Below are 13,843 nucleotides of genomic sequence, written 5' to 3'. Positions count from 1 at the left end.
GACCTAGCTGTGAGGGAAGTTAGAGGCTTCCTGACCCAGAGCAAGGCAGGCTCCAAGGCCTGAGGCTACTAGGGCTGCAGGGAGGAGACCAGGGCAGTAGGAGGCAGCAGGTTCACACCCCTTTCCTATGATGAGTGGCCATTACAGACTGCAGTTTGCCCCTGAGGTAGTGGCTAGATGAAGCCTGGCAGTAGGGTCACTGAAGCAAAGTGGGCATAGGGGTTTGGGGCTCCCCTGAGGGGGAGGGCGCAGAGGGTGGGAGCATTGCAGCAAGGTGGTACCCAGAGAAGAGGGCATCACGGTCTGAGAGGGATGTGGGTTCTAACAAAGTGGTGGAGACATTAACAAACAGGTAACAGCAGGCATGGCAGCAGCTGAAAGGGGGTGCTCCAGAGCTGAAGAGCTGATTCCTAGAGTGTCCAGCAGGAGACACTGTGGTGGTGAGTCTGAGACTGAATCAGAAATTGTTTTCAAGGGCCCTTGCCTTAGCAGAAGTCTACTGAGTACAAGGCCACCCCATAAAGAAACCAGAGTAAGCAGCAGAGGTGGTTGACCTCTGAAGAGGAGCCTGGGTGCTCAGGACAGTAATCAATGCTTTTTTCTCTCTCTCATATCCTCAAGAAGACAGTGCAGCACTCAGACTCTCTGGCTAGTGTAACTTTCTTTGTGTTCAGCACAAAGTAAAGTTTACAGTCATATGAAAATTACTCATCTGGGTATTTTAGAAGAACTAGGTGCTATCTTTAATCGCCGAGTAGCAATGCAAGCCAAAGCCATTAATTGTAATAGTGTTACTTGCATGTTAATAGCTTTTAAAATCATATAAAGTAACATCTTAAAACTGGAAGCTGCATCCACTACTGTTTTACTCAGAACAGTCTCCTCATTCCACTACTACTAGCTCCGAATGTTAAGGTAATTTAGGACTACAAGTCCCCAGCTGTATTCTGCAGAGTGTGAACACAATACACGGGGACTAGCTCCTCCTTGATAATGCTGCTGAAAATGAGGAATCAGCTAACCAACCTTCGTTATAGTCTGCTCCTTCATAAGAGGAAAGCAAGAGGCCTCACTCGGATCTGGATTAGATCAGGCAGTGGTAGCCAATATCACCCTGCTGGTTAGCGGAAGAGAACCAAAAACTATCCTTTGAGGGGAGCAGACCAGCAATAGGAGATACCAGGCATGAGCTACCAGACATACCCAGTAGGTAAATCAAAGTGGTGGGAAACTAGGCAACTGGTTGTATTTGGGCTAAGCAGACCTTGGGGGAAGTGTGAGCGAGATAAGAATGCACTAAAGTGGGATATGTGAAATGGTTTTACATTCAAATATGAATACACAAGTTAGTTTTTTTAGATTATTTAGCTACACACAGGAACACAGGCTCTTATTTTATAAAATCTCAGTTGTTTCAGTAAATCCTGCTGTTTTAAGAATAAGTAGTAGAGGAGAAGATAATATAGAATTGTTAGGAACTTAATTACCAGCATGACAACAAATCAGACATCTAAACAAAATGTAATGGCTGGAAGTTGAAACTATACAAATTCAGAATGGATATGGTTAATTGACTAATTAACCATTTGAACAATTTACCAAGGATCACTGGAGGATTCTACATCACTGACTTTCTAAAACAAGAAGGGATGTTTTTTAAAAAGATCTTCTTTAAGAATTATTTTGGGGAAGTTCTTAGGCCCATATTATACAGGAGGTCAGACTAGATGATCACAAGAGGTTCTTCTGGCTTTGAAATCTGTGAACAATACAATGAACATTCTCTGTTGGTTTGTAATCTAGGAAAATGACTGATTAACTTTTAGTTGGAACTCCCTCAAATCAGCATTTTTATGCTAATTAATTCTAAATCCTTGTACATGAGTAGTGTAGATAAAGGACAAATAGTACAAAGACAAAAAATAAGACTATTTTAAATTACACTTCCTAGTTCAACAAGGTCCTCTTCCCAAATAGCAATCTGCTTTTAATCAACTCATAACATACATAAAATGATGTATTAGTGCTGGTATATAATTAACATATTTAGGGCCAATGCCTAACAAACATGAAGAATTACATTGAGTAAATAATTCTTTAGAAACTCTAAGCACTTAGGCTAGGTCTACACTCGTGGCTTCTTGCGCAAGGGTTCTTGTGCAAGAAGTCTTGCGCAAGAAAATGTCCACACTACTATGCGCACACTGTGCCTTTGTGCAAGAGCTCCCATGGCAGTATGGATGTTCTTTTGCATAAGAAAGCTCCAACGGCCATTTTAGCCATAGGGCTTTCTTGTGCAAGAAATCCCTGCCGAGCGTCCACTCTGCCCTCCTGCGCAAGAGGGCTTACACCTGTTAAAAAAAATAGCATAGCTCTTGCGCAAGAAGCCCTCTCTTACCACACCGTACTGTAAATTTCCTTGTGCAAGAGTGGGTGGGCAATGTAGACGCTCTGCAGATTCTTGCACAAGAATGGCCATACTTGCACAAGAAGCCGCGAGTGTAGACATCGCCTTAGTTTCAAATTATCCATATAAAGATTAAATGCTTCCAAGGCAGTGTGAATAATTTCCCTTACAAGGACATACCAAAACCTTCATTAGGAAAATTAATTTGACTAGTTCAGATCTTTTCCATATCTTGAGCAGAATTTGCTATACAAAAAAGAACAATGTACAGTAAAACTCCGATAGTCCAGCATTCAACTGTTCCGCACTCCCAATACTCCGGCATCAAAATGCCAAGCACTTCTGACCAGCTGATTAAAAAGCCTTCTGCTCAGCACACATGCTCCATCTGGTTACAGCCAGCATAAGGTGGGGGGGAGTGGGATCGTGTTACAGTATGGAGAAGAGCATTTTGCTTCAGTGAAGGGGAAAGGGGAGGAGGATCAGGTTACAGCACAGAGGAGATGGAAAGGGCAGGGGAGAGGGAGGGAGATTGTGTCCTGGCCAGCTGTTAAACCATGCAGCTGTACCAGACCTCCTGATTCTCCGGCAAATCTGATAATCCGGCACCACCTAGGTCCTAAAGGTGCCGGATTATCGGACGTTTACTATACCCAACTCTATAATAATTGTCAGTCCTACAGGTGCACTTCCTATTAAAAAAAGTGGTAAGATTTGAGATATGTATCTTTTTCTTAGGTTATCACTCAGTTTTTAATCTGTTTTACTTGAGTATTTCTTTGGCCAATTGTTGATATTCAATTTGTTACAAAAGTCATACATTACAGCTGCAGTTGGTACTGCTAAATACAAGAGAGCTAATGGTGCAAACCATACTCTGTGTTCTGGTCTTGCTAGTGAGCAATGCTCCTATACTGGAAGAGGAGAATCTGATATGGATGCCCAAGAGAGATAGCTTGGCGTGTTTATATTAAGACTCTTCATAGGGCTGGCCTAAGACTTCATCTTTTCCATTCCAGGCTCCTTTAGCAGTAAAGCAAGCAAGCAAGCACGCTAGGACAGAGTATGCCGTTTCTTTCCGGTTGCAATGGGTGGTCTGGTGGAAATCCGCAATGACTGCAGAACAAACATAATACAGTCCTTGCTCTATGCATCTCCTTTTCACCATACAATGACAAAATGAGACATCTTGTTAGGGGTATGCCCTGGCTCGGTTTTTTGAAACAGGTGAATTATGTACTTGTTCTGAATACTTCCATATGTTACCTCTCTGCAATAAGCAGTCTTTGTAATATTCCTAGACCTGCTTCTGCTGCATGTGTTGTACTGGCTTGGCAAACTGTACAACCAAGTTTATTAACAAGGCTTCAATTTTGATTCTTATAGGTTTCCTATTTGATGTTCAAAATGTAACTATAATTTAAGTTTTACCCACTGTTTAACATTTTTTCTTAATTCCTATGTTACTGCCTTTCCATTTCTAGGTGTAGCCCATTTGGTTTCTGATCGCTGTAAGCACAATTAATTATATGCACCTTGATTAGTATCTATTTGTGGTTAAAATAGGAATTAGATTGATTCTTACATAGCAACAACTGGTCTGTTATGCATTCTCATGGGTTATGTCTACACTGGCACGATCTTGCACCAGAGATATGCAAATGAGGCTAAGCGTGGAATATTGCTGAACCTCATTTGCATATCTAATGAGCCACCATTTTTTGCAAAAGAGACTCTTGCACCAGAAGGAGCTGTCTCCACTGCCCCTTCTTGTGCAAGAAAAACCCTCTTGCGCAATGCTGCTACACTGATAAGTTTTGGGAATAATGGCATTGTGTAGACAGCTCCTTCTGGCGCAAGAGCCTCTTCTGTAAAAATGGCAGCTCATTAGATATGCAAATGAGGCTCAGCAATATTCCACGCTTAGCCTCATTTGCATATTTCTGGCGCAAGATCGCGCCAGTGTAGACATAGCCTTGTGGTTCCTGTAATTTAACCTTTTCTGTAGAACTCTTTTCAGGGAGTTATGTAGTCTAGTTCTTTAATTTTGTAATTAGTGTCAGAAATTAAACAACATACAAAAGAATTCATAGTGTCTATTCATTTACTCAACTTACATAAAAGAATGGAAGCAACGAAAGAGGAAGTCCTCTAATCTTTCAGACCAGTATATGAGTCAAACCAAGTGGGTGAACAAGAAAAAGTTCCTCTTTTCATCCATGCAACAGTAAGATTAGGCAGCACCTGCATTTACATTTCCTCTGATTTAGCTTGAAAGAGGATCTATGGAGAGATCAATTAAGTTACTGAGCAGAGTTTGATACCTGGAAACAATAGAAGCCATGTTTTAATGAGCTGCATGACAAGACCTGGTCAGAAGCTAAACTGTGTGGGCTAATGGCTTCACTGACTGCAAGTGCAGACAAAAGCATGGGCTGATTTGGCAAGCTGAGTATAAAACAGCCAGCCAATCAGAGAAATGAGCATGTCCTGAGAGCAAGCAGAGATGACAGATACATTCATCACCTAACTCTTAAGGCACCTATATCTACCATTTAGCCTCATTGACATTCTCAAAACTGATTGCCACCAAAGACCATAGGTGCCATCTGCCAGCAGGCATTCACAGAGCAGTCTAAACCCTGATGCCAACCCACAGCTAATGAGCTGCTCAGACCCCTAGCACATGCAGAGGTCTCAAAGTGGCACTCACTCCAAGCAGGAGAATCTTTCCCGTCAGGCATGATCATGTAGATTTACTAGGACCCCATACCCGTCTGACCCTGCTGCAGTCCACCAATAGGTTCGGGGAGGGGGATGGAGCAAAACACAGCACCCACAAAAGATAGCCAGGAGCATAGGGAAAAATAGAGATACACTGAGTTACTGTCAGCAAGGGGAAGGCAGTGTTCAACAGCTAGGGCATGGACTACCTAAGGAAGGTGACCTAGATTATATGCCTTACTCCAGATGAGGATGCATGCATGGGTGTCCTGGAGGGAGCACCTCTCTGGCCATCAGTGAGGCACACCAGGTCAGGGGCCTAAGTCACTCTCCTCTGTCCACCCCTTTTCACTTCTGGCTACTTCCTGCCTCTTGAGTATCCTTTTCTTAGGCACTTAGCTCTCCCCATGCAGTGTGGGTACCTACCTTGGAGTTGAGGATTCCACCAGGCAGCAGGCTACCCAGAAATACGATGCTGTAATGCTGAGCAGAGCAACATGAGGTTCAGCAGCATGTCATCACTCCTTGATCAGTTGAAAATTAATGGCTCAAACACACTTGCTCAGGAGAAGGCGTTGTACGAGCACTGCACTGGAAGCCAAGAATTAAGCATTCTAATCTGGTTTAACCCTCCTGTGGCTTTTGGGCAAGTCACTTTAGCTCTGACTCAGTTTCTATATACAATAGGGATAAGATATATTCTCCACAAGGAGAAGGAAAAGGTTCTTAAAATGGTCTGAAGTTGAGAAGTTCTTAATACTACTATGGAATACTCCAAAAATGCTGTTCTGAAGCCATGATGTTTGCAAGATGAATAGATAAAGTGAAACCTGTAATTATCTGTCTTCCTGTTATATGTCCAAAGAATCTCTCTTGCCTGTGTAATAACAAGATCAGACATTGCCTTACTAGCGAAGAGACTGTCCTACATATCTTAATACAGTCATACATCGGGAGATATTTTAAGTGGTTAATGTGTTGCAGATCATGAAAACAATTTTACAAAAGAAAAAAAGGTTTCCAGACATTTATTTCTGGAACTGTACACCAGGTATTAAAGTACAACAAATACAAAATAATACTCAAAAAAATCAGTGTTTATGTACAAATATTAAAACCAATGCAACAATAGCAACTTCCTCTTGAACATCTGATACTAAAACTTGTTCCGATTGTCACTGATTTAGGTCATTATACACAGGGTGCTTAATTCAAACTGGGAAAGGCTGGAATCACTGGTAGCGTAAGAGGGCCATAATCATACCTATAATATTAAACAGTAATTGATAATTTCCTCCGTTAAGTGAAAAACATTAAAAAAATAGCAACGTTGTCATTATTTTATAAATTACTGTATTTAGTTTCCCCTTTGTAGATAATGTGCTTGTAACTCTGGGCAAATAGTGTCCCTGGTGGTCAGTATATCCATTAGTTTACATTCAAAGTTAAAATATTCACTAGAGACTTTGGTTAAGTAATGTAGTATCACTATGTTCTACTGGATCTAAAGTTTTTACACATTTTTTGACCCTCAGTTTTAAAAATTAAAAGCAGGAAACAATTGCACAATTCATTGACCTAATTGTACACAATTTAGTATTCTGCAAACAGTATTGTACATCCTTCAAGTAAATTCAGCAGTTTGACCATGACAAGAGGAAAACTAAACATTTAAAAATCTAGCATGAGAAGATGACATGACTAAAAAAAGTAAAGTATTGCTATAATCACAGCACCAGTTACACTTCTAAATGAATAAGCTATCCTCTTCCCTGTACATAAAAGATACATCTACCAACACTGCAATTGCCCATTATGGATTTTTGGTTTGTTCATATGAAGAAGAAAAAAAAAATGTGGCAAAAGACAAAGAATTCATCACAGTTTGTTACAAGAATTGTGCTTTACCATCCAAGAAACAAGGCAATATATTTTCTTCATATGTTTGCAATCACACTTATCTTCACGCTGACCCTTAAAACGCAATTCTTTTAATAAACAGTAACAAGTTCTCCACTAAAATGTTTAAACTGAGAGAAAAATAGGTAAGTCCAGCTTTTAAAAGAAAAATTCAATAAATAGCTATTTTACAAGGATAAAGTCATAGTGGTACAAATTTATGAATGTCACATCAAGCATGCACAAAAATGTTACTATACACAAGTAGTCAGAAAATATTGAAATAGATATCTAAAAAGATATGCAGAATGTACATATTTACAAATCTTGCAAATTATTGCCTCATTTTAACAAGGAATTAAAAGTAAACTTTACCAGCTAGCTTGCCAACAGGCTACATAAGATTAGAATTTAAAAATCTATTAGACTAGCTGGAAATCATTTTTCTCTCATACCATTTTCTGAATTTTGGTCAAAAAGTCTTTATTAAATAACTAAAGTGTCCATTCAACTTGCTGACAATCCAAACTTTAGACAAGCCTCTGTCTATATTAAGATCCCAGCAATGCATAGATAAACTGAATATATTACTGCATCAGCTAATGAGAATGGGCATGTTCATTTAAGTGCAACTGGTATAAGCATTCAGTCATCTTTGTGTTATGATTTTTATACAGACCAGCCACTGTAAACCCATAGTTAAACTTGAATGTATAACAATGAAAGAATATGGCCAGTATTTTACAAAATTACATAAAATGTGTTGATTCAGAAATAAAAGAAACAAGGTACAAAGTTCAGCACAAAACACAGCAACAAGAAGTTGACAACTTGGCTAAAAATATCAGAGTACAACACAGGGCCAAGGCTACCCGTTATTTACTGTGTACTTACTAGAATTACATATTTCAGATGTTTAAGTTAAAGAATTGATAAATTATCGCTAACTAATTTTGTCCACTGTGCTAAACTATTTTTTATAGTAAATGTGCTATTGCGTAAACAGTTCAAAGCGATCTTCATTACAAGGCTGTAAAGAAAACTTGGGAGTATGTTGCATCCAAAATTCAGGATCTCAATGCAGTTCACAGTATATATAATAAATACCCTCGTCCCTTTCAAATACTACCCAAAGTCTCTACTACTAAATTACTCAGCATAACCTTGAAGCAATTACTACAAATATTACCAATGTAGTCAAACTTAAGCATTTTAAAAAATGCAAGCAAGTTAGTGGCAATTAAATCTGCATTCCAGACAGTGCAAAGAAAAGTGTGGGTGCGTGCGGGAAATTTTACGGCAATTCAATTGTATTAAGCTATACTTCAGAATCTTGTAAACAAAAATGAAAAAAGCACAAACCTGAAAGTTGTATGCTCTGGAAGCATATCACATACAAATACTATGTTCTGTAAGAATCTGTAACACAACTTAAATAAAAAACTATTAAGTAGAATCATTTACGGTCATCAAAAATTTCATCTTAGTATTCACCAAAATTGATTGGAATAAACAATTTTTTGTCAATCCCCATTTGAGAAAAGCATTCAAATGTCGTTTTGAGAAAATGACTTGTCAAAACAAATAAACATAATCCATGCTAAAGCAAGTTTCAAATGTATACTTCAAGGTTGTACTGCACAATATAAAAATCTAGATAGTCCCTCAAATGAACTGCAGTGCTCCAAACAATTTAAGGTATGTCCCAAATGTAAACCATTTAGTGGTGAATCCTAAACAATGCAGACTGTGGCTTTATACATCAGCTGCCTTAGAAAAAAAAGTTGATACACAATAACTGGTGATATTACATTACACTTCAAAGTTGTGGACAAAACCCCATCAGAATATTCTAAAATGCATTTGTTTATCCAATAAATTTTAAGTACACAGAAATCTTCTGGCAGTATAATCACTTCTGTGTAAGGTAGCCATGGCCTATAATTTTGCAACAGCATCTAAGTTTGTGTCTTCACACTTTGCTCATATAGTCCCTTGTGCTAGCTTCCACCAAGATGAACTTGCTGTTTTGTAAACTGAAGTGCCCAAGTTTAGTATCACATGAGAGAAGGTTCCATTAAAAAACATCCTTGTTTGTGCAGTTTAAATTAAAGAAACCCATTCCTGCCTTTATAAAAAAATGCTACATTGAGCAGGAATCAGGATCTGTACCTGTAAACATTGTTATTCCACTGCATCGGTTACGGCAAAAGTAACTTAGACTAAAAAGCCACTCCAATCAGTTCACAACTTCTGTGCTGGTTTTGAGATGGTGGCCCCTGTCTACAGGCTTTAAAAAAAATTGAAGCAGAGCTTAAAGCTGCACCAGAGTTCTCTTAGTCCCAAACTCTGCCGAACATCATATGAATTCTCCACACGTATGGATTGAAAAATGAAATTATTCTTGATAAATCAAGATATAGTTCTATACATACAAAGACATCACTGATGTCATACAGTTCAAACTTCCAGTGAAAGACTAAGCAAACCTGACAGTTCCCATCAAGTTTACTGCTGCGCATAAAGTACCCATTGTTTCTGTAATTCACCACTGGAGTCATTCTGAGTGAAGGGCAGTATGTTGGTGTAAAGTGTGGGCACTGATGAAACCATTTGTCTCATTTGCAGATAAACTGCTGAAGTCAGCCACTGAGACTGCCATTTTGGCACTGGTAATATGATGTGTGTGGTTCTCAAAGTCCACACCCAAGTTATTTACAGAAACATCATTCATAAAGGGTTCAGGGACTGCAATCCCCATTTTTAATCGCTTGGCAGGTCTCTCTGACTCTTCACTGCACATGTTCATTGGGTTTAACTCCGAGTGATAAAATCCAGTCTCAAATAAATTAAAACAATCACTTTCACCATTACTAGGCAAGGTAAGCAACTCTTCTGTTACAACAGGCACATGATTTACTGGTGCTCGTGGTAAGCTGTCCAGAGGAGAAAAGGCATCTTCCAAGCAGTTCCCATCGGTAGAGTGGCAGACTGTAGCTACGCTATTGGTCAATGCTGAAAAAAATACACACACAATAAAAAGTGACTTTGAGGTACAGTTACAGAGAATGCTCTTTTAAACTTCAATATTGATTTTTCTTGATTTACCTGTCAAATCATTGGCAGATATGGAGTTTAGAATGCTTAGCTGTTGATCAGGAATGGGTTCCGTTCTGCTATTAGAAGTTAAGGCTGAAGAATGTACTGCTCCACCAAGGGCTTCTGCTTCATCTACCAACCGATCCATATAGTCCCTAGAAAGAGATCCTATATTAGAAATGGTGTATGGATAAGAAATGGGATTTTATTTCTTTAATCCATCATCACTGCAAGATTTCACCACCCAATAAAATCTGGGAAAAATTCTAGATGCAGAACTGTCAATGGAAAGATATATTCCAAACACTCACGTGACCCCTGGGTGATGATTGTACCTCTTCTTTCCAAACCTTGTTTGCTGAGCAAAGTAATCATAACGTTCGGATTTCTTCCACATGTAGTAGAATGCTACACATTCAGCAACTGTTCTACTTCTCACCTAAAATGAGACAGGAAAGCCTAACTTGTTTTTTTTATTGTTAAAGGAGGGAGGGGCTTTGTAATAATCTCCATCTTCCCCATAGCTCTGCAATCTCTTTAGTTACCTCATTCCTATAGCAAGAGCAAGAAATTCTTTATTGAGATTCTTCAAATAATCCAAATTTGGAAAATGTACTTATTTTATATCCATTCAATAAGGCAGTTTATCTGCTCAGCAACAGAAAATTCAGGCTTCCATTTTTAAAATAAGTTTTACACTGAGACTGTGTCCATGATAGAAATTAAAGTTTCAGTCTCAGTCCATAACTTCGTATTTTGAATCTTCATAAATTCTTAAGTTAAAAAAGGGAGAAAAACTAACAGCAATGTGAAGAGTAATAGTCTAAAAGGGAAAAATAAATAGGATATTTTGGAAACACTACTTTTTTATGGTTATGGACCAGATTTGGTTCTAGTTGGGGATGGCCCAGGGTCTGGGAATTTGACACCCCTGGTCTAGATGATCCAGAACATCCATTTTATCCCTCTTATTCATGAATCAACATGCATTATGCAATTTGAGGCTTCAAATACACTTGTTTTCCTTATACAAAGAGGCGTCAGTTTTTGAGTACACAAATCTAGAAGTCTATCTAGGCTCTTATTCCACCTATTTCTTCTTCCTACCCCTGAAGCTTTCATCCATCCATTTAAAGAGTAGATAGTTGTCTCTTTGCTGAGTCAGTCCACATCACCACTCCTTAGCCAGAAGAATTACTGTTGAATGGTAATTTCACAGTATTCCACTTTCCTGCTAGAACTTTAATGGCTGTGTCCTTTGTAGCTGCAGAACTCCAAGCCCTTGATGGTTATGAGATGGATAAGCTAATTAAGATATCTTTTCCTGGTCTAGACTCAGAGAATGAATTAAAGGAGGTAAAGCCCCCATTAAACCATATGCAGCATAAAATAGAGCAAAACAAAATGATAAATAGGGCTCTACCAAACTCATGGTCCATTCTGGTGAATTTCACAACAACAGGATTTTTAAAATAGTAAGCTTCATTATTTCAAATATTTAATTTTAAAATTGCATGGTAGTGTAATTGTAAGGGTCCTGGCCCAAAAAGGAGGTGTGTGTGTGTGACTGCAGTACTGCTACCCTTGCTTTTGGTAGTGGCATGGCCATAGGAGCTGGGCAACTAGAAAGTGGCAGCTGCTGGCTGAGATCCCAGCTCTGAAGGCAGAGCTGTCAGCAGCACTGCAAAAGTGATGGCTTGGTGTGGTTATTGCCACCCTTATTTCTGCACGGATGCCTGCAGGGCTGGTCCCTCAATCAGCAACCAGCACTGTCCAGTCACCCTGCTCTGAAGGCAGCCCTGCAGAAGTAGGGGCTACAAGGCATGGTACTGCTACCCTTTCTTCTGCACTGATGCTGGTTGGGTGCTACCTTCAGAGCTGGGTGGTTGGCCAACAGCCATGACTCTCCAGCCATCCAACTCTCAAAGCAGTGCAGAAGTAAGAGTGATTATATTGTGATCTTCCTTTAAAATAATCTTGTGACCTCCCTGCAACTTCCTTTTGGATAACAAGAAACATTAGTCTCCTCCACAAAATATGTACGGTATAAAAGCTCACAAACCAGATTTCATAGGGGGAGACCAGATTTCACAGTCTAGGAAGCGATTAGGGAGTTTGCGAACAGGAGGGAGTTTTGAGAGGGGCTCTTCTGGTGAAGGAGGGGGCAATTTACAGCACCTTAGGGTAAGTGGCTGTCTGGAGTGTGTGGGTGTTTGTGTTTGGGGATTCTGGGCTTGTGTTTGTCTGTGTTTGTTTTGAAAGGCCATGTGCTCAGGCTGGCTGTTGGAAGCTGTGAGCCTTAATTAGGATTTGAAATCTTAAACTCTCTGCTCATTGGTTGAGCCGTGCCAGAGGGAGGAGCTATCAGGAAGGCCAGAGCTTTATAAACCCTGCTAGGAAGTGACCAGGGTGATTCCTAACAGGAGGGAGTTTTGAGAGGGGAGTTTAGAGGGGGCGCTTAGAAGGTGCTAGTTACTTCTGACCTTCTTTAAACGTAAAACTTTTATAATCTATATCCCAAACATTTAAATAAAAACACCATATATAATCAAATTTATTCATAGGAGAAAATACAGACAGAAGCCCAGCAGCAGAGTGGGGGGCTATCCTGTTTATTGCATCAAGTGTAACATGTATGATTACCTGCCCTGTGGGTGAGTGGGTGGCGTATGTGGGCACCCGATACAAGGAGCTCCTGACCCTCAGAGACCGAGTTTGGGCTTTGGAGGCCAGGGTGGCTGAACTGGAGGAGCTAAAGGGGGCAGAGAGGTATGTTGATGAGGCTTTCTGGGACACTGTAGTACCGTCCCACCTCCAGTCTGACAGCCCCAGTGCTGTTAAGGAGGATGAACGGCTCAGAGGAAGAGAGCAGTCAATGGGAGCAGAGGGAAACCATCCCATAGTTGGGACCCTCCTTCCAAAGGATGTTATGGTATCCTCTTGCACTGTAGATACCTCTCGCACTGAGGATACCTCTCCAGGAACGGGAACATCAGTTGTTAGGAAGAGGCAGGTGTTAGTAGTGGGTGATTCGATCGTTAGAAACATAGATAGTTGGGTTTGTGATGACTGGGAGACATATGGTGACTTGCCTGCCTGGTGCGAAGGTTGCGGATCTCTCGAAGCATCTAGATAGACTTATGTGTAATGCTGGGGAGGAGATGGTGGTCATGGTACATATAGGTACCAATGACGTAGGGAATGGGAGGAGAGATGTCCTGGAGGCCAAATGTAGGCTGCTAGGAAAGAGACTGAAATCCAGGACCTCTATGGTGGCATTCTCAGAAATGCTTCCTGTTCCAGGAACAGGGCCAGGTAGGCAGGCAGAAGTTCAGAGTCTCAATGCGTGGATGAGACGATGGTGTAGGGAGGAGGGGTTTAGATATATTAGAAACTGGGGACGCTTTTGGGATAGGGGGAGCCTATACAGGAAGGATGGGTTCCACTTAAAACAAGGTGAATCCAGACTGCTGGCACTAAACATTAAAAAGGTTGTAGAGCAGTTTTTAAACTAAGAGATGGGGGAAAGCCAATTGGTGCAGAGGAGCATGTGGATCAGACGGAGACTTCTTTTAGAGGAGAGTCCATTGATAGAGATTCTCTAGGTTTTAGTCAGAAATAGAGGAGGGGAGATGATAAAGTATGGGCCAGATCAGACAAACAATCACATATACAAAAATCTAATACACCAGGGAAGGTCAGACGAATAAACAG

At 40.2% G+C, this 13,843-nt stretch overlaps 1 protein-coding gene across 3 annotated transcripts in view; it reads right to left on the bottom strand.

Moving 5' to 3' along the window:
- Nucleotides 1–6,142: 6,142 nt before the first annotated feature.
- MIER3 (MIER family member 3) overlaps nucleotides 6,143–13,843 on the bottom strand; it is a 32,379-nt gene continuing 24,678 nt past the window's right edge. For all 3 annotated transcript variants that reach the window (XM_075932417.2, XM_075932419.2, XM_075932420.2), the window contains 3 exons: nucleotides 10,441–10,568; nucleotides 10,139–10,284; nucleotides 6,143–10,045 (listed from right to left, as the gene is read on the bottom strand). In XM_075932417.2, coding sequence (XP_075788532.2) covers nucleotides 9,588–10,045; nucleotides 10,139–10,284; nucleotides 10,441–10,568 — 732 coding nt within the window. In that variant the 3' untranslated portion in view covers nucleotides 6,143–9,587. The remainder of the gene's footprint in view (nucleotides 10,046–10,138; nucleotides 10,285–10,440; nucleotides 10,569–13,843) is intronic.

Source organism: Pelodiscus sinensis, chromosome 6 (genome assembly GCF_052426305.1).
Source record: "Pelodiscus sinensis isolate ZL-2025 chromosome 6, ASM5242630v1, whole genome shotgun sequence".
NCBI classification, from domain to species: Eukaryota; Metazoa; Chordata; order Testudines; family Trionychidae; genus Pelodiscus; species Pelodiscus sinensis.
This window is presented reverse-complemented; position numbering and strand designations above follow the sequence as displayed.